This window comes from Oncorhynchus mykiss, chromosome 9 (assembly GCF_013265735.2).
Source record: "Oncorhynchus mykiss isolate Arlee chromosome 9, USDA_OmykA_1.1, whole genome shotgun sequence".
NCBI lineage: Eukaryota > Metazoa > Chordata > Actinopteri > Salmoniformes > Salmonidae > Oncorhynchus > Oncorhynchus mykiss.
The window spans coordinates 55,381,106-55,402,768 of NC_048573.1; the positions used below are offsets into that span (position 1 = coordinate 55,381,106).

At 41.1% G+C, this 21,663-nt stretch overlaps 1 protein-coding gene across 1 annotated transcript in view; it reads left to right on the forward strand.

The window, feature by feature from the left end:
- LOC110532409 (V-set and transmembrane domain-containing protein 2-like protein) overlaps positions 1–21,663 on the forward strand; it is a 35,125-nt gene that overhangs the window by 5,931 nt on the left and 7,531 nt on the right. Inside the window, exons 2-3 of the mRNA XM_021616291.2 lie at positions 18,714–18,880; positions 20,437–20,481. Coding sequence (XP_021471966.1) covers positions 18,714–18,880; positions 20,437–20,481 — 212 coding nt within the window. The remainder of the gene's footprint in view (positions 1–18,713; positions 18,881–20,436; positions 20,482–21,663) is intronic.

Sequence of the window (21,663 nt, forward strand, 5' to 3'; positions counted from 1 at the left end):
CATAATTTGAGTCAATTGGAGATGTACCTGTGGATGAATTTCCACAGGTAAACGAGTACTTTTATCGACATAACCTGAAAGGCTGCTCAGCAAGGAAGAAGCCACTGCTCTAAAACTGCCATAAAAAATTGCACATGGGGACAAAATCATACATTTGGGAGAAATGTCCTCTGGTCTGATGAAACAAAAATAGAACTGTTTGGCCATAATGACCATCCTTATGTTTGGAGGAAAAGGGGGAGGCTTGCAAGCCAAAGAACACCATCCCAACCGTGAAGCACGGGGGTGGCAGCATCATGTTGTGGGGGTGCTTTGCTGCAGGAGTGACTGGTACACTTCACAAAAGAGATGGCATCATGAGGATGGAAAATTATGTGGATATATTGAAGCAACATCTCAAGACATCAGTCAGGAAGTTAAAGCTTGGTCGCAAATGGGTCTTCCAAATGGACAATGACCCCAAGCATACTTCCAAAGTTGTGACAAAATGGCTTAAGGACAACAAAGTCAAGGTATTGGAGTGGCCATCACAAAGCCCTGACCTCAATCCTATAGAAAATGTGTGGGCGAGCAAGGAGGCCAACAAACCTGACTCTGTCAGGAGGAATGGGCCAAAATTCACCCAACTTATTGTGGGAAGCTTGTGGAAGGCTGCCCGAAACGTTTTACATTACATTTTTCTCCCCAATTTCGTGGTATCCAATTGTAAATAGTTACTATCTTGTCTCATCGCCCGTACGGGCTCAGGAGAGACGAAGGTCCTCCAAAACACAACCCAAACAAGCCACACCTGGCAACCTTGGTTAGCGTGCACTGCGCCTGGCCCGCCACAGGAGTCGCTGGTGCACGATGAGACAAGGATATCCCTACCGGTCAAACTCTCCCTAACCCGGACGACACTAGGCCAATTGTGCATCGCCCCACGGACCTCCCGGTTGCGACAGAGCCTGGGTGCGAACCCAGAGTCTCTGGTGGCACAGCTTGCACTGCGATGCAGTGCCCTAGACCACTGCGCCACCCGGGAGGCTTCAAGTTCAACAATTTAAAGGCATACTTTTTAAAGGCATACTATTTGAGGGTATGTAAACTTCTGACCCACTGGGAGTGTGATGAAAGAAATATCAGCTGAAATAAATCATTCTCTCTACTATTATTCTGACATTTCACATCCTTAAAATAAATTGGTGATCCTAACTGACATAAGACAGGGAATTTTTACTAGGATTAAATGTCAGGTATTGTGAAAAACTGAGTTTAAATGTATGTATTTGGCTAAGGTGTATGTAAACTTCTGACTTCAACTGTATATATGTGTATGTATGTATGTATGTATGTTTTTTGAGTGTGATATATAGCTTTTGTAAGGTCTGAAGCTCCTCCTTTTTCAGTATAATATCTATTTTGTTTATAAGGACAAGCCACACATAAAATTATTTTGAGTGTGATAAATAGCTTTTATAAGGTCGGAAGCTCTTCCTTTTTTGTCAGTATTAGGTCTGAAGTCATCATTAAATAACAGTCATATGCACGGAGTTGGACACTTCACCATCATGGAAACTACTTTGCCCACTCTTGATGATTCATAGGTTTTGACATCAGTATCACATGGCTGATGGGCACCAACAAATTATTACTCCCATAATCAGCATTAGACAACATTCAAGGGTTTGAAGAAAAACACATTGAGATGGATTTGGGTCACATCAGTACAAACAATATAGATCCATATTCATGTAACTGCTTTGCTTACAGTATGTAGCTATTGAAAGTATGTAGGCTAGCTTCCAGTATTATTCAGTCTGGTAGCCTACACAGTGTTAAAAAAACCCAATGTTATCATGGTGGAAATACAACGTTAACCATTCACCATGTTCCCATACATCATATCAGAGGCCTGGCTCAATTAGAAGGCCGGCCTGGGGCCATGTTGAGACAGGGACATCCATTATAATGTCTCTATTTCTGTGAAGTGACCAACCCTAATTATGCTGCTGTGGAGCGGCTAGTTCACGCACAGTGGGTGAATGGAGACCCAGCAATGCTGTTCAATCATCTCATTCTGGGAGTGGACTGACTAACCCAGAGGGGGAGATGGGAATACACAGGAGACTCACTCTGTTTCTCTGTGTATTTACAATGTGTCTCATGGTGTTATGATATTTTCATAGTTTTAATGATATACAAGGCTGCATTTTACACAACAAGAGCAGATAATGTTGTAGAAACGTTGGAATAACTGTGAGCAGTTTAGTAGGACAGGCTATATGACGACCAAGCATTAATACAGGGAATTGATATCTGCACGCATGTCGCATGTTATTCACAGCATCATTTGAATACCAACCAGTAGTGTTATTTCTGCTGTCTGCCAGCGATGCAGAGCTCCTGTCTTTCATATTCAGTGTGTCTGTCTTTCACCAGTCCCTCTAATTGCTGTCAGAAACCTTTGAGGGGCTACTTGGTATTTCAAAAGGCTGCTGGGCTGGATGGCTTGCACCTATCAGTAATGTAGAATAGTAAATTATATTTTTGGTGGTTTTGTATTGCTTGACTGCACACACCTCCTGCAGCTCAGAGCTAATGCAAGCATCTCCCTTCGGGTGCTGTCTCTACCCAGTTACTTTGTTATTAGATGGGTGCTTTATCCAATGACAGACCGTTCAATAATGATATGTTCATTACACCAAATAGGGCTTTTGCTACATGTAATTAGATCGCCATCTGGCTATCATATCATACACAATTATACAATACCATAACATTAAGGCATATTTTATGCTTGTGGGGTATTTGTCATTCTAAACCAGGAAAACAGATGAGCATCTATCATCTGAAACAAATCCACATTTCCCTATGCATCTCAAATCTGTCAGATCCATAAACCCCCGTCTGACTAGCTGTGGGGTCTTGGGGAGGTGCTAAGAGGTTTTATAGGGTTTTTAAAGTAGACTCCATAGACATCTCTGTGTCTGCCATAACCAGCAGAGGCACCTGCTCCCCCTCAGCAAGACAAGCTGTGACAGGTGCAAAGCTGTCCTGTGTCAGTGGTAAAGTTCACGCTCGTCTTGAACTGTCAGACTGGAAAACAACCTGGCAGCTCCTCAAATGAATAAGATGGAGAGGGGGGGGGGGGGGGGGGAGAATGAGTGTGAGATGTTGGTGTGATATTAAAAGATAATGACCATAGGGTTACTCGGTGCAGTGACACACAAGTTTAGATTCATGTAGGCATTTTTGGAGTGTAGTGCACTGCTGTGATGAGCAGTTAATAGCTAGCTTATCCCCCCCAGTTGTTAGACGTGATTGAACTTGTCATCACTTTAGCTGGCCAGGCTTTTTCATCAATGGAGGACAATGTTTAGAAGGGAAATACATTTAGCTACAAGATATTATACATCCTGCTGCAGATACATTATTATCAGGACGTCATATTCACCCTCTCAGGATGTCTGGGGACTTTTCTGCAGACAGTTGATGTGTTTCGGCCAATCAAATGTGACACTTTTCATGGCTGTTATTCTTTTTAATATGGCACGTCAAACTCATCGCTGCGCTCTCTCTACAGCCACACTGTCACAGGCGCCACTGATGTGGCATCGAGAGAGACTCTTGAAAGGCCGGATGGTGTTCTGTGCTTTTCAAGGACAGAGAGAAAGTCTCTGTCTCAGAGTTCGCAGAAGTGTTTTATTTTAAATGGATGGAATGAAAAAGTAGGACGGGTGTCTTTTATTTATCTGGCGTTCTGTTCTTGTGAAGGATATTGGCTGGTATTCTGCAGTCATTAAATAGGATAGCTCATCAAGGATGGAGCTCATGGTATGCTAGGACTGAGTATAAGAATAACAGTGAAATGTAAAAAATAAAATCCAGGTATTAACTGTACTTTTTAAGTCATGGTTGTAATCATGTTGAAAATGTGTAATAAAAGTACACATTTAACAAAAATCTCTCCCTATCTTGTTTTTACCTTTCGGAAACAGCAAATCACTGTTTGCTATTGTATTCGATAACCTGGAATGTTCCAACAAGACTTTCCTGTCTATATAGGACTTCTGACTCGGTATCTGCAGTGCGCCTGCTTGCTCCTGTCTGGTTCCATTCATTTCAGATGAGCTCTAAACATAAGCAGTGAGCTACATCATTCATCAAAGTCACCACAAATGGATGGAGAAGAAAAAGAGAGCTGTTTTGTTGAATCCCCTTGACTACATGTTATTGAAGAAGGCCGTTTATTTCTTATTTTTGGTGTCAGGCCGCCCAATGAGAATCCCTTTGGGAACGGAGGAGAAGCAGATTTAGGTGGAGGTGAATTTCAGCATCACTGTCGGGTACACATTCAGCTCCTCTCCTCCTCTCCTGGCCCTGGCTGGCTCTCTGAACTGTCAGCTCCCCTCTCTGTCTCAGCTGCTGGAGAGAGAGACTCCTGGGTGCATTAGAAGGGCGAGGAGATTAGATACCAAACGCTGATATCTCTCGTAGCGCTGCATCACACCATTTGTATCTGGCCCCAGAGACCTGGCTTCGCTGGCTGCTGGCTCGCTAGCTGGCTGGGGAGATTTAAAGAGCATGCTCATTTTGGTTTTCATTTTCCTTTTTAGTTTTCAAAAGATGTCAGTGGATTTCACAACTTTAACTAGCTGTGTAGGCTGTTGTGTGTGGATGTATTGCTATATGTGCTTTTTGAATCCATGTTTACTGAGTCCTGATAGAGCTTCTGGATGCCTTTAGTAGGCACTACTGTTGTGATTATTGATTGTCCTATCTCTGAGGTGAGGTATTTGCCTCTGAATTCATTGATTGTTGTGGGGAGGCTATTTAATTGCTCTCCTCCGTGACGGCTGAAACACAGTTGGAACTGTACGATGGGGGAGACACGACTTGCATGTGTCAATGGACTCAAAAGCCCCCAGAGCCCTACATGTCTCAAAGCATACTGCTTATTGTTATGCAGGCAGCACAGCATGGGGCCCAGTGTGTGTCTGTCATGTGATGAAAAAAAATGATACCACCTATATTCATCCCACTCATTTGTGTTTAGCCAAGTTGAACATGCTTTGTATTTTTCTGTCCTTTTAGCTCAGACATTCCATGAAACGGTGACAAAGTATTTAACATATTCTCCCATTGGATAATTTTAGCAGTGTTGGTTTTTAATCCATTTAGGTATGATGGTATTTTAACCAATTTCTCCCAAGTGCTGTAATAAGAAAAGTACTTCGTATGCACAACAATAACCAATGAACACCTCACAGTAAATTACTGAAGTGAATAGTCTCGTGGAATTATCATGTGATCATTCTGAATATCACTATTTTGACTGTTAGATATGTTGTAAGTAGCTAGTTTTACTATCAATGACTGGATTATAAAGCATTGGCATTTTTACTAGATCATTTTAACCTCCCAGGCCATTAATCACTGTTTTATAACCATTTAGATGTTGCTTGTGCTTGTTACAGTAACTGGTTGTGACCCAAATCCATGCTTTAAAAAAGGTCTATAAAATATATTACACATCTCTCATTGTGGTGTAATATAGGCCTACACTACCGGTCAAAAGTTTTAGAACACCTACTCATTCAAAAGGTTTTTCTTTATTTTTACTATTTTCAGTGAAGACATCAAAACTATGAAATAACACATATGGAATCATGTAGTAATCAAAAAAGTGTTAAACAAATCTAAATATATTTTATATTTGAGATTCTTCAAAGTAGCCACACTTTGCCTTGAAGACGGCTTTGCAGACTCTTGGCATTCTCTCAATCAGCTTCACCTGGAATGCTTTTCCAACTGTCTTGATGGAGTTCCCACATATGCTGAACACTTGCTGGCTGCTTTTCCTTCACTCTGCGGTCCAACTCATCCCAAACCATCTCAATTTGGTTGAGGTCGGGGGATTGTGGAGGCCAGGTCATCTGATGCAGATCTCCATCACTCTCTTTCTTGGTAAAATAGCCCTTATACAGCCTGTAGGTGTGTTGGATCATTGATAGTCCCACTGAGCCCAAACCAGATGGGATGGCGTATCGCTGCAGGATGTGGTGGTAGCCATGCTGGTTAAGTGTGCATTGAATTCAAAATAAGTCACAGACAGTGTCACCAGCAAAGCACCCCCACACCATAACACCTCCTCCTTCATGCTTTACGGTGGGAAATACATGCAGAGATCATCCGTTCACCCACACCGCGTCTCACAAAGGCACAGCGGTTGGAACCAAAAATATCCAATTTGGACTCCAGACCAAGGGACAGATTTCCACCGGTGTAATGTCCAGTGCTCGTGTTTCTTGGCACAAGCAAGTCTCTTATTCTTCTTATTGGTGTCCTTTAGTAGTGGTTTCTTTGCAGCAAATTGACCACGAAGGCCTTATTCTCCTCTGAACAGTTGATGTTGAGATGGGCCTGTTACTTGAACTCTGAGGCATTTATTTGGGCTGCAGTTTCTGAGGATGGTAACTTTGATATCTTCCGTATTGACTGACCTTCATGTCTTAAAGTAATGATGGACTGTCATTTCTCTTTGCTTATTTGAGCTGTTCTTGCCATAATAGGGACTTTTACCAAATGGGGATATCTTCTGTATACTACCTTGTCACAACACAACTGATTGGCTCAAACACATTAAGGAGGAAGCAAATTCCACAAATGAACTTTTAACAAGGCACGCCTGTTAATTGAAATGCATTCCAGGTGACAAACCAGCTTCATGAGGTTATGTACGATAACTGTTGACTTTTTTGTAATCAGCTGCGTAAATCCAAACTCTGTCTTGTGTCAAAATTGTGAATTGGAAATGTAATCATATTTGATTTGACTTACCCCGGTTTCCACTGTTCTCCAAAAGATGTACAACCCCTTTTCCCTGGAAAGTGACTAGGCCTAAACATGTAGGCTATTTATTACAAACAGAAATATCTACATAGCATTTCAGCTGAAAAGAACGAAAGCAAAAGACATTCAGGAAAGATTCATTTCAGAAGGGGGAATATACATTAAATTACCTTTGGATAATCAGTCGCTGTCTGTTTACTGTGTCTTCAGGAAGCTTACAGGTGTCTGAAAATGGACACAGCTATTTACATTATTTCAAGAGAGCATCGTTAGAAGAGGCAATTATTTTAGTGGAGTGGATGGAGCTGGCTAACTGGCCTGCCAGTGGTAAGTGAGAAATCAAAGGCAGCGGCTGAGCTCAGAGACATGCCTCTCTCTGCCTGGGTCTGTGGGGGCAACTCCAGAGGTTAATGAATCTGCTAGGCCAGCTATCATCTAGGGAGGGAGAGAGTATCAAAGCACGTCACTCTCATAACGGGTTTTTCCTGCTCTTTTTTTTATCCAGGGTTGAAAGCTGAATTTACTGCCTAGTTATTTTTGTGTGTAGATACTGTCATTTGGATGAGTGTTGTTTAGTTAAAAGTATCAAGATTATAAATGCAATGCACTAGTTTGTGTGTACAGAGTTCTGCATTCTTTGTAAGTTAATTTATATTCCCAGGGCCCTGAATGTGGTACCTGAGTGCAATGCCGTCTTTTTAAATGTCACTGTTCTCCACCATCTCCAGATCCTCTTTTTCATTTAACTGTCCCTTTTCTTTTCACTTTTCTCTTTCTCTCTCCTGACACCATCTTCACCCGTGGTGTGTTTCTCTCCGTCTCTCGCTCCCTTTGTGATCTCTGTCATCCAACACACCTTCTCTCTATTCACCCTCGCTTCCGTTCCCCGCACCTACATTCTATTTTCCAAAGTGTCATCTACAATCCCTGAGTTTCTGGCTCCAGATCAGTAGAAATGTGTAGTTCATTAGAGCTCCCCCCGTGTAATGTAGAACACTGACATCTTATGTAGAGGCCTGATGATGGCATGACTCACATCACTCGATTGCTTTATAGATACCAGACAGGCTGTGCTGTAAGGAACAATATCATCATACTTCATCTTACAGTAGCAGAAGCTCTAAGTGTTAGAGGCAGACCCCCAGCATGGATCATCACGGCTCTAAGAGCTGGGGTTTTACATGTACCTGTCACTGTTAGTGATACAACATTCAACAATCCTCAGCCCTGTGGATGATGGCTGAAACAACAGATATTTTAAGGCCCTATAAAATCTACAATACAAAGAACGCGGACGAAATCCAGATATTAAATTGGAAGTTAACAAAATAAAAAAATACATTGAACAGTAGGGAATCAACTAAATATATTGAACAGAATGTATCAGTGATTCGTATTTCCTGCAACTTTCTGAAGAGGCAACGAGAACTCCCCTTGTCTGTGTATGTGCATCTACCACTTTGTGTAGCCGTTAGCGATGATACTAATGAAAAGTCTTCTGGTAGATGGAAACAATTTCCCAAAAACCTTCTCAATTAAATGTTAATTACAAAGTAGCCTATGCTTGCCTGGCAGAATGATATCATGATTGTTTACATCAATCCAGTGGGTATTTATCATCACATGTTAGCTACAAAAATACTGCAAAAAAAAAAACTGGCTCTTGCTGATGCACACTGGAAAGAGTTACTACACGCAAAATCTATTGCCCAATGTTATAGAATGGTGTTGGAATGTATTGCGGCAGGTTTGCAAGCTCCTGCTATTTTGTGTTTTCTTTCGCTAATCCAAACTTTTTTTGGACATAATGTTTCCGCCATCGTTTCCTATGACCGAAAAAAGCTTCTGGACATCAGAACAGCGATCACTAACCTCGATTTGGATGAAGATTTCTACTTCAACTAGTGGAATGCACAGGACATACAGCACTGTTCACCCCGGACAAGGCCCTAATGCCCGAGACTCGGGAAGAGAAAGAGACGGCGATATAGAGGCGGGCGTGCAGGCACCTTAATGAAGCTACGCCGGTGACTAACTTAAGAACGGTAATATCCTATGTTTCTCGGAAACTTGGCTGAATAAGGACATGGATAATACACATATACTGTAACTGGTTTCTATATGCATCGGCAGGACAGAACGGCAGCGTCGGTTATGCTCAAGGTGGATGGGTGTGTCTTTGTTAACAGCAGCTTTTAAGGAAGTCTCGAGGTTCTGCTCCGATGAGTTAGAATACTTCATGATAAGCAGTAGAACATACTACTTACCAAGAGAGTTTTCATCTAGATTTTTCATAGCTGTCTTTTTACCACCACAAACCGATGCTGGCACTTTTAGATCGCACTCAATGAGCTGTATAGGGCCAAAAGCAAACATGAAAAGCTCATCCAGAGGCGGCACTCTTAGTGGCCTGTGATTTTAATGCAGGAGAACTGAAATCCGTTTCACCTCATTTCTACCAGCAGGTCCTCTGTGCAAATAGAGCTGAAAAAAACTTGAATTACCTTTACTCCACGCACAAAGCTCTTCCTGACAGGACGCTCCCAAGTGGTGAGGGTAGGCAACAATACATCCACCACTCTGAACCTCAACACGGGGACCCCTCAGGGGTGTGTGCTTAGTCCCATCCTGCACTCCCTGTTCACCCACGACTGTGTGGCCACTCACAACTCCAACAACATCATTAAGTTTGCCGACAACATGATGGTGGTAGGCCTGATCACAGACGACAATGAGACAGCCTATAGGGAGGAGGTCGGAGACCTGGCAGTGTGATGCCAGGACAACAACCTCTCCCTCTACGTCAGCAAGACAAAGGAGCTGATTGTGGACTACAGGAAACGGAGGGCCGAGCACACCCCCATTCATATTGACATGGCTGTAGTGGAGTGGGTCGAGAGCTTCAAGTTCCTCAATGTCCACACACTAAGGCTCTATCATGGTCCAAAGACACCAACACAGTCCTGAATAGGGCAAGACAAGTCCTTTTCCCCCGAGAAGGCTGAAAAGATTTGGCATAGGCCCTCAGATTCTCAAAAAGTTATACAGCTGTACCATTGATGCTCCCTGACATCAAGGACCTCTATACCAAGCGGTGTCAGAGGAAGGCCCTAAAAATTATCAAAGAATCTAGCCACCCAAGTCATAGACTGTTCTCTCTGCTACCTCACAGCAAGAGGTGCTGATGCACCAAGTTTGGAACCAACAGTACCCTGAACAGCTTCTACCCCCAAAACCATAAGACTCCTAAATAGTTAAATAGTTAACCAAATAGCTACCCAGACTACCTGCATTGACCCTTTTTTGCACTAACATTTTTGGCAGCCTCACATACGCCGCTGCTACTGTTTACTATCTGTTACTTTTATTCCTAGTTATATGTACATACAGGGCATTCAGAAAGTATTCAGACCCCTTGAATTTTCCCACATTTTGTTACGTTAGTCTTATTCTAAAATGGATAACTCCCCCTGTCTGTGTATGTGCGGTACGTGAAGAATGGGAGAAACTCAGATACAGGTGTGCCAAGCTTGTAGCAACATACCCAAAAAGACTCAAGGCTGTAGTCGCTGCCAAAGGTGCTTCAACAAAGTACTGAGTGAAGGGTCTGAATACTTGTATTAATGTGATATTTCCATTTTGTATTTGTAATAAATTTGCAAAAATGTATAAAAACATGTTTTTCTTTGTCATTATGGGGTATTGTGTGTAGATTGATGGGGGACGGGACAATTTAATCCATTTTAGAATAAGGCTGTAATGCAACAAAATGTGAAAAAGTAAAGGGCTCTGAATACTTTCCGAATGCACTGTATCTAGGTGAAGCCCAAGTCAAGGATGTGGATGGTACTGCTGGGTGTAATGAGAGACAGCGCTGAAGTTTTGGCATCAGAATTATTGCTCCATAATTGGTTGTTCAAAGCCAGTGGGACTTCTTTCGCTCTCTGCTACCGGGGAGAACCAGCAACGAACACACAGTCCTCATCTGGCCACCATCCCAGCAAATGTTGTCTACCAACTGTTGTCTAACCACCAAAACAAGGGAAGGATAATTTCTAAACTTTCAAACTCATAACCATGTCACAGAATAGAAGCATTTATATTCAGAGGTGGACCTAGTGACTGTGGTTGCAGTGTTATGAGATATTTAAAAAGCAAGAGAGTGAAAGGGGAAGACTGTTGTGATGGAATTCAATGGGGGTGAGAGTGGAATTTGGATGAGTTGTTGTGGTACAGCAACTTCCAGCCCAGAATATGGATCAGAATAGGAAAATGCAAATGATGGTTGTGTAATGGCGTGATGTTGTCTGTGCTGTGCAGTGTGACTATCAGACTGCAACTTGGAATTATTACTTATTTGGAGCCTTGAGCGGAATTCCTCCACCTGAGTTCAAATAAGCTGCTGCTGTAGATTCTAATAAGCAAGTTACCACACAGCTCGCCTCGCTCATTAGATCTCATGGGAATAGATGATATAAATGGTTTATTTCCCATCCCAGCCATGCTCAGTCATTTTTCATACTGTCCAATCAAATAGATATCCATCTCTCCACTTACAGCATAGTGTGGGCTGCAATCCCCCTTCCTTTCGGCCATTTTCTCAAGATAACCACAAAGAAAATAGAAAGATTTAAGAAAAGGTTACGTGCAGTGAGAAAGTGGTGAATCTCTATTTGTCTGTCATTAGTGAAATCTTACAAAAAAGTTCAAGTGTTGAGGTATTCTGCATTAAGACAATACCATGATGAGCCACCTCTAGCTTTGATCAACGCACAATAATAACTCCACATTTCAACGGAAGATGAAGACAGCAGTCCTCCCAGGATTTCTCAAACCTAAAAGATTCCTCTCCATCTTATCCTGCTCCCCTTCGTCTGTCTTTCTGTTGCAGTTTTTTCCAGCAATTATTGAAGTGATTTGTTTATTCTATTACTCCAGACATTTCAGATCTAATTTCTAAAGTCCATTGAGGCCTCTAATTAAAATATGCAGATAGGGTGTTAATTATTAGACACGCCATCTTTGAATTAGCATTGTATCCAAATTAATGTAGTCATTCATGTAGGCTTTGATCAAATAAATATACACAGACTGTTGTATTGTCAATCATTCACATATTTTCCCTCTAAACCCATATTTGGCATCATGTCATACAAATGTGTCATCCCGATTCATACAGAAACGTGATCAACAACCACTACAAAGAGCCTATCCATTTAATGACCGTTTACATCAATGCTTTGAATAAAATAAATCTTTAGGTCTAGATTGAATCAGATCTAACGTTAACCGTCCATAGCCGACACCCACATACAGTGCCTTGCAAAAGTATTCGGCCCCCTTGAACTTTGCGACCTATTGCCACATTTCAGGCTTCAAACATAAAGATATAAAACTGTATTTTTTTGTGAAGAATCAACAACAAGTGGGACACAATCATGAAGTGGAACGACATTTATTGGATATTTCAAACTTTTTTAACAAATCAAAAACTGAAAAATTGGGCGTGCAAAATTATTCAGCCCTCTTAAGTTAATACTTTGTAGCGCCACCTTTTGCTGCGATTACAGCTGTAAGTCGCTTGGTATGTCTCTATCAGTTTTGCACATCGAGAGACATTTTTTCACATTCCTCCTTGCAAAACAGCTCGAGCTCAGTGAGGTTGGATGGAGAGCATTTGTGAACAGCAGTTTTCAGTTCTTTCCACAGATTCTCGATTGGATTCAGGTCTGGACTTTGACTTGGCCATTCTAACACCTGGATATGTTTATTTTTGAACCATTCCATTGTAGATTTTGCTTTATGTTTTGGATCATTGTCTTGTTGGAAGACAAATCTCCGTCCCAGTCTCAGGTCTTTTGCAGACTCCATCAGGTTTTCTTCCAGAATGGTCCTGTATTTGGCTCCATCCATCTTCCCATCAATTTTAACCATCTTCCCTGTCCCTGCTGAAGAAAAGCAGGCCCAAACCATGATGCTGCCACCACCATGTTTGACAGTGGGGATGGTGTGTTCAGCTGTGTTGCTTTTACGCCAAACATAATGTTTTGCATTGTTGCCAAAAAGTTCAATTTTGGTTTCATCTGACCAGAGCACCTTCTTCCACATGTTTGGTGTGTCTCCCAGGTGGCTTGTGGCAAACTTTAAACAACACTTTTTATGGATATCTTTAAGAAATGGCTTTCTTCTTGCCACTCTTCCATAAAGGCCAGATTTGTGCAATATACGACTGATTGTTGTCCTATGGACAGAGTCTCCCACCTCAGCTGTAGATCTCTGCAGTTCATCCAGAGTGATCATGGGCCTCTTGGCTGCATCTCTGATCAGTCTTCTCCTTGTATGAGCTGAAAGTTTAGAGGGACGGCCAGGTCTTAGTAGATTTGCAGTGGTCTGATACTCCTTCCATTTCAATATTATCGCTTGCACAGTGCTCCTTGGGATGTTTAAAGCTTGGGAAATCTTTTTGTATCCAAATCCGGCTTTAAACTTCTTCACAACAGTATCTCGGACCTGCCTGGTGTGTTCCTTGTTCTTCATGATGCTCTCTGCGCTTTTGACGGACCTCTGAGACTATCACAGTGCAGGTGCATTTATACGGAGACTTGATTACACACAGGTGGATTGTATTTACCCTCATTAGTCATTTAGGTCAACATTGGATCATTCAGAGATCCTCACTGAACTTCTGGAGAGAGTTTGCTGCACTGAAAGTAAAGGGGCTGAATAATTTTGCACGCCCAATTTTTCAGTTTTTGATTAGTTAAAAAAGTTTGAAATATCCAATAAATGTTGTTCCACTTCATGATTGTGTCCCACTTGTTGTTGATTCTTCACAAAAAAATACAGTTTTATATCTTTATGTTTGAAGCCTGAAATGTGGCAAAAGGTCGCAAAGTTCAAGGGGGCCGAATACTTTCGCAAGGCACTGTAGCTTAATGTTTTTGAGGTGTAACTGTGTTGGAGCTGTCAAATCGGTGAACAGCTGCTCTTGATCATTGTCACAAAGCCACACCTGTCACACTCCTGTTACAAGTTCACAATGACAAAGTGTAGGCTATATAGAAATAATGACGCTCAAATTGAAAATCATCAAACTAAATAATGAGGATTTCTATCAGCCTAATTGAAGTGTAGATTACATCTCACATTCCAGTGTTCAAACTTGTAAGCAAGGCTACATGGAATTTCTCTTAATGTGACTCTTAATGCATGGGATTTCTCTTAATGGCAATTTCCGCTTTAGGTATAATACCAGTAGCCGCTTGTGGACTCAGTTCCACCGACAAAACAACCGCTATGCAGATGTTGGCTAAAGCGAATCTGATTGAATAGAGCCCTTAGGCTGCTGCTCCTCCACTTCCCACCATGTAATGCTGAATCAATGCAAAGTGTGTTTTGTGTCTGGCAAATGAAAAATACAAAGGGGTTTGATCAATTTACAAGTGAGATATGACTGAGGGCTTGTAGCTTTCCGGAGTGGGAGACAAAGAATGTTAGATAGAAATTTGAAGAAGAAATGGAATTTCTTTATTGCCTCTATGCAATGTCCTCCGGTATCCTAGTGGAGATTGAATAGGCCTACCACCTGGGAGCTAACGATAAGCTAGCAGGAGCACCGGACTTTCAGCACCATGGCCAGCTCCTGCTCTCTGTGTCTCACATTGAATGCAGTTCTGTCTCTCATTCTCTCAGTTCTGTCTCTCATGAATACTCAAGGTTGATGTGATTTTTGAGGGTAGTGTTTTCTAAGAAGCACCAATTATGTTCCAGCACTTCCCTGTGGAAAGTGTACTATTTGAGGCATTGCTAGAGTTTGATATTGTGCTACCCATCTGAGTTTTTTGTGACTTTTTGGAGGTTACTTCTAGAACACAATGGTTTGCCGTGCTGACTCCGTTGTCTGCCGAGGAAAGACACTTTCACCAGTGTTAGACAGATTTCAAACAGTGTGAGCAGCAGTACACCAGTGGGGTTGTGTGGTTGCTTCCTCTGAGCCCCCGTCACCATGAAGGGGATTAGCTACAAATTAAAAATGTGTTTAAGAGAGTGTTTAAGAGGATTTGGGCCCAGTTAATAGGCAGATGTGCTGCGATCAGAAAAACTGATGTCTTCATTCTGCTAAAGCTAGTTTACCCATGTGAGGGATTTTAGCCCGTGTTATACATGGAGAGGAGCCAGCTCAGCCCAGGCAGCTTCCCCGCTCTCCTCCCACCCAGGCAGATGTCTGGAAGGAGGCCCATATCTAGCTCCACTTCCATGTGAATTACAGTGGGAAACAGAAGATGTTCTTACTTCAGAATGTGCTACGCTCTTTTGACATTCAGTAGGTTAGCTGATATCCACGTGGGCAAGAGTAAACATTTAATGCAGGCTTATATCCCCGGGGCCACGAATGTGTAAAATGTATGCACGCATGACTGTAGGTCGTTTTGGATAAAAGTGTGTGCTAAATGGCATATATTTAGAGGTTCACAGCAAAGCTGTGAACACACTGTTATTGTCTGAATTCTTATTCACTTTTTTTCTTAACATGGTCAAATGACTCAAGCATAGACTGGTAACTTGTTTTCTAATTTGGCACACAGAAAAGAGTAAGAGCTAGAGGCCATGAGTAACTTGGTCAAAAATAATGGCACCAATTGACCTATAAGGGGCACTGTTATGAGCAGTCTCACAGATACAGTATGTCGCCCTGTTTGACCTAAAGACTTGAAACTTTGTGTGCATGATGAACAAATTTGCCCATAAGGTCTGTCATTATTTCCCTCCTAGGACATTTTTGAAAACCTTTGAAAAACATATTCTAATGAAACCTATGTCCAAATACATCTGTTAACTTAGTTTGAGAAACGCTAAGGGATTGGTTAAAGCCATAATTCTTAATTGAAACAATAACAAAGGGTCACCCCACCTTTATTTTGGTTTTAAAAAAGCTGTGGGATGGGCCTGGGGAAATGTAACCACTCTCAAATTCATAGACAGAGATGATGCGATGATGACCCTCCATGATTATAGTTTTAACCATCTGTTGAGGCTATACAGTGTTTGTTTACATTTACTTATTTTACTAACATTGGAGTTAAACAAACTTATATTTTTGGTTCTGATGGGGTACGACAGTTGAACTAAGCTCATGTGGCAAGTTATAAGAATCAATGGTTATATATAGTTCATTAAGTCCAAAAATGTATCTAAGGGTTCTAGTTTTAAGAGATGGCTGAGTTATTGACGAATCAGGAAATCTGATTTTACCTGTCTATTTACATCTTTTGTACATCCACTCCACAATGAACTATGAACTTAAAACGTTTGGGGGTCATCATATACATTGCCATGATGAACCATGTTAAGTTTGGCATATCTTAAAAAATAAGGAAACTATTAACAATTAACTTTTTTGACTATGTACACTACTGTTCAAAAGTTTGGGGTCACTTAGAAATGTCCTTGTTTTTGAAACAAAAGCACATTTTCTGTCCATTTAAAATAACATCAAATTGATCAGAAATACAGTGTAGACATTGTTAATGTTGTAAATGACTATTGTAACTGGAAACGGCAGATTTTTCATGGAATATCTACATAGGCGTACAGAGGCCCATTATCAGCAACCATCAAGTTTATCATTTTAAAAGTCTAATTGATCATCAGAAAACCCTTTTGCAATGTTAGCAGAGCTGAAAACTGTTGTCTTGATTAAAGAAGCAATACAACGGGCCTTCTTTAGACTAGTTGAGTATCTGGAGCATCAGCATTTGTGGGTTCGATTACAGGCTCAAAATGGCCAGAAACAAAAAACTTTCTTTTGAAACTCATCAGTCTATTCTTGTTCTGAGAAATGAAGGCTATTCCATACGAGAAATTCCCAAGAAATTGAAGATCTCGTTCAACGCTGTGTACCATTCCCTTCACAGAACAGCGCAAACTGGCTAACCAGAATAGAAAGAGGAGTGGGAAGCCCCGGTGCACAACTGAGCAAGAGGACAAGTACATTAGAATGTGAAATATCAGGAAAATAACACTAATCCATTAATCAAATTGAACCCAGAATTGATATATACTGAACAAAAATTTAACGCAACATGCAACAATTTCAAAGATTTCACTGAGTTACAGTTCATATGAGGAAATCAGTCAACTGAAATAAAATCATTAGGCCCGAATCTATGGATTCCACATGACTGGAAATACAGATATGCATCTGTTGGTCACAGATACCTTTAAAAACAATGGGCTCACAATGGGTCTCAGGATCTCATCATAGTATTTTTGTGCATTTAATTTGCCATCGATAAAATTGCGCAATTGTATTTGTTGTCCGTAGCTAATGGCTGCCCATACCATAATCCCACCATGGGACACTCTGTTCACAACGTTGACATCAGCAAACCCCTCGCCAACACGAAGCCATACATATGGTCTGCGGTTGTGAGGCCGGTTGGATATAGTGCCAAATTCTCTAAAACGACATTGGTAGAGAAATTATCATTCAATTCTCTGGCAACAGCTCTGGTGGACATTCCTACAGTAAGCATGCAAATTGCACACTCCCTCAACTTGAGACATCTGCGGCATTGTGTTGTTTGACAAAAATACACATTTTAGAGTGGCGTTCAGCATAAGGTGCACCTGTGTAATTATCACGCTGTTTAATCAGCTTCTTGATATGCCACACCCATCTGAGTTTTTTGTGACTTTGGATTATCTTGGCGTTGGAGAAATGCTCACTAACAGGGATGTAACCAAATTTGTGCACAAAATTTTAAAGAATATTTTTGTGCATATGGAACATTTCTGGGATCTTTTATTTCAGCTCATGGAACATGGGACCAACACTTTACATGTTGCGTTTATATTTTTGTTCAGTATATAAACTCAATACATTAAGTGATGACTTTAAGAATGATTTACCTGCTGCATTCAAATCAACCTAGAGCACTAGACTAAACTTCACTTGTGTCATGCTTGTGGTATTGAGATAAACATTGTAAAGCTTTCACTGATTGCACATAAATTAAGATAGTTCATACATGATAGAGTGCTTGCTTTGTTATCCAACTGATCTTGTGTTCTTTCTGTTATCCTGTGAACCCCGTCCATTGCTGCTTGCAACTGTATTATTACATTATATTATTATGACAGGCTATGTAAACTGTATTATTATTGCACTGCATATTTACACTTTGTGTTTGTGAACACATTCACAACTATCTGAGCGTTTGTTTAGTAAGCACTCCATCACAGATTGAGTGTGGTTTTATGCTGGAGAGAGATACACCCAAGTCCTCTTTAGTTTGCCAGCCCTTCAGCAAGGCTGAACTAATCAGTTATGACATTGCTTATCAGAACTACTTTTGAAAATATACCAAAGCTGTCTGTTATAGTTCAAAGCTATATCTTAACTGAAAAAAACAAAACAATAGTATTGCTTCTTTAACAGCAACAAGGGAGCTGTTTTGACAGTAATGCCTTCTTTAGATTACATGCAGAGTGGTAATATTAATACCAACATTTTTTATTACAAACATTGAATAATTACACTAACTAAATAGCAAGCCAGGTGAGCACAATGAGATTCATCAAAATATAAATGTTTTATCTAGTAAATGAGAATTTATGATTTAAATTCCTCATAGTTGCTTAGAAACACAAGTCTTTATGGATTGTGTTCCTTAAAGAGTGTTGTATTTGCAGAAGGCCTATAGCACGGAAATACAATTTCTTTATGCACACTATTACTAGGGTTTACTCAACATTCTATTTGAGACTTTTACAATCACAGTGTATTATCACTGTAAATCAATGAGCAAAACAGCGATATTGTCTTCAGAGAGAACTGGGTCATCTTTTTCATAGCCAACTGCTTTTTCTCCATACAGCTGTGTTCACAGAGGTTCCCCATGACATCACAGCACAGAGTGGTCAGGACGTGGAGATGGCGTGCTCCTTCCGGGGGGCAGGCCCCTCCTACTCCCTGGAGATCCAGTGGTGGTACATCAGAAACCACAGAGACTGGACAGAGAAACAGCCCTGGACCACCAATCAGGTAGCTAGACTGGTATTTGGTATTTTATTAGGAACCCCATTAGCTGTTGCAAAAGCAGCAGCTACTCTTCCTGGGGTCCACATAAAACATGAAACAAGACATAATATAGAACATTAATAGACAAGAACAGCTCAAGGACGGAAATACATAAACTTTTTTTAAAGGCACACGTAGCCTACATATCAATACATACACACAAACTATCTAGATCAAATAGGGGAGAGGCGTTGTGAGGTATTGCTTTTTTTTTTTTTTTATAAACAGATTTGCAGTTTTTTTTAGCAAAATGAGATGGAATGGAGTTCCATGCAATAATGTCTCTATATAATACTGTACGCTTTCTTGATTTTGTTCTGGATTTGGGGACTCTGAAATGACTCCTGGTGGCATGTCTGGAGGGGTAAGTGTGTGTGTCGGAGCTGTGTGGAAGTTGACAATGCAAACAATTTGGGATTTTCAACACATTAAGAGACTGCTCGCTCTCTGTCACTGCTTAGAGAATGTTGCTGAGGAGGTGTTCTGTGATCAGTGATCACGGGGATGCGGCAGAGCATGGATAGTTGTGGAACAGTCTTCCTATTCTCCTTCATTGCAAATCACAATGTAAATAGCAAATAGCAGTAAGTAGTGTAGGATATGCACACAAACTCCTTTACTCAGTCTCAATCTTTAGTTTGCCATCGTGCACAGCTATAGGCCAGAATCAGGACCAACTAATAAAGGACACAGAGCTAAACTGAGTGAGGTGAGCAGCACGTAACAAACCACACATGAATCACTGCAGTAGGCAGAAATAGCAGCAGGTTCCCCAGGTGCCCCGGAGGCACAAGAACAGAAGAGGAGGCTGAGGAAGTATTTCATCAGGAGGACTACCTGAGCTGGGCAAAGCAGAGCAGGTTTTCCATAAGGACGTGACGTTTTCCAGGCCTCCTGCTGTCTTTCGACACTTTTTAATTGGAAAAGGGAGAAATGTAAAGAAACTTCCTCTCACCTCACTCAGATTCATTATTCATGACGTGCCCCTGGAGGACTGGCTGTTACACCATGCCTCCCTTGCTGGAGCGTGGGCCAGGTGGTGCTACTGGCCTAGAATACTGTACAGTCTGTGTTGTAATGTAGTCAGGCCTACACTCTTTTCCTGGATGAACCATGTCTACAGGATAATATATTGGTTCCTCTCAGGTTGAAATGTATTGCATACTTTTTTTGGTTTTGAATTCATATTATAAATGTGAGTTATGCTACGAATGTGGAGATGAGTACCTTGGGGGGAAACACAGGTCTCACTTCTAGATCTATTGCTCTGAATAGAGTGGTGATTCTCCGCATACAGTATGCAGACTATGCACAGAGGAACACTGGGTTTATGTCATTTTGAGTCCAGCTGTACCTTTTTGATGCAATTACCTGTAAAGTGGGCATTATTAGGCCCATTGTTCTGCTCTGATCAAATGGCCTGGAAGTGGACTCATTGATGTAAGGCATTTTTACGCAATGAAGAAAATGTTATAAAAGTATGTCTAATGTTTCTCATTCTTTGAAATATTTTCCTACAGGTTGTACCCCAGGATGAGATGTCAAAGGATGCTACCAAAATAAGTGTGAGTCTTTACTGCATTATATGTTATATCTCCTACCTCTCTGGTGTCTCTTTTACACATTTGTTTGTCTTGTTGGTCATTTAGTGTCCAATAGAGGCCTCATTACCAAAATTATACAATAAATGGTAGGGTTAGGGGGAAAACAAATATATGTATGTGTGTGTGTGTGTGTGTGTGTGTGTGTGTGTGTGTGTGTGTGTGTGTGTGTGTGTGTGTGTGTGTGTGTGTGTGTGTGTGTGTGTGTGTGTGTGTGTATTTACATATATATATTTTTTTTTTATTATATACAGTTAAAGTCGGAGGTTTACATACACCTTAGCCAAATACATTTAACTCAGTTTTTCACAATTCCTGACATTTAATCCTAGTAGAAATTCCCTGTCTTAGGTCAGTTACGATTACCACTTTATTTTAAGAATGTGAAATGTCAGAATAATTGTAGAGAGAATGATTTATTTCAGATTTAATTTATTTCATCACATTCCCAGTGGGTCAGAAGTTTACATACTCAATTAGTATTTGGTTGCATTGCTTTTAAATGGTTTAACTTGGTCAAAAATGTCGGATAGCCTTCCACAAGCTTCCCACAATAAGTTGGATGAATTTGGGCCCATTCCTCCTAGAAGGAGCTGGTGTAACTGAGTCAGGTTTGTAGGCCTCCTTGCTCGCACACACTTTTTCAGTTCTGCCCACAAATGTTTCTATAGGATTGAGGTATGGGCTTTGTGATGGCCACTCCAATACCTTGACTTTGTTGTCCTTAAGCCATTTTGCCACAACTTTGGAAGTATGCTTGGGGTCATTGTCTATTTGGAAGACCCATTTGCGACCAAGGTTTAACTTCCTGACTGATGTCTTGAGAGGTTGCTTCAATATATCGACATCCTTTTCCATGCTCATGATGCCATCTCTTTTGTGAAGTGCACCAGTCCCTCCTGCAGCAAAGCACCCCCACAACATGATGCTGCCACCCCCGTGCTTCACGATTGCAAGTTTTCCCACTTTTCCTCCAAGCATAACGATGGTCATTATGGCCAAACAGTTCTATGTTTGTTTCATCAGACCAGAGGACATTTCTCCAAGAACTACGATCTTTGTCCCCATGTGCAGTTGCAAACTGTAGTCTGGCTTTTTTATGGAGGTTTTGGAGCAGTGGCTTCTTCCTTGCTGAGCGGCCTTTCA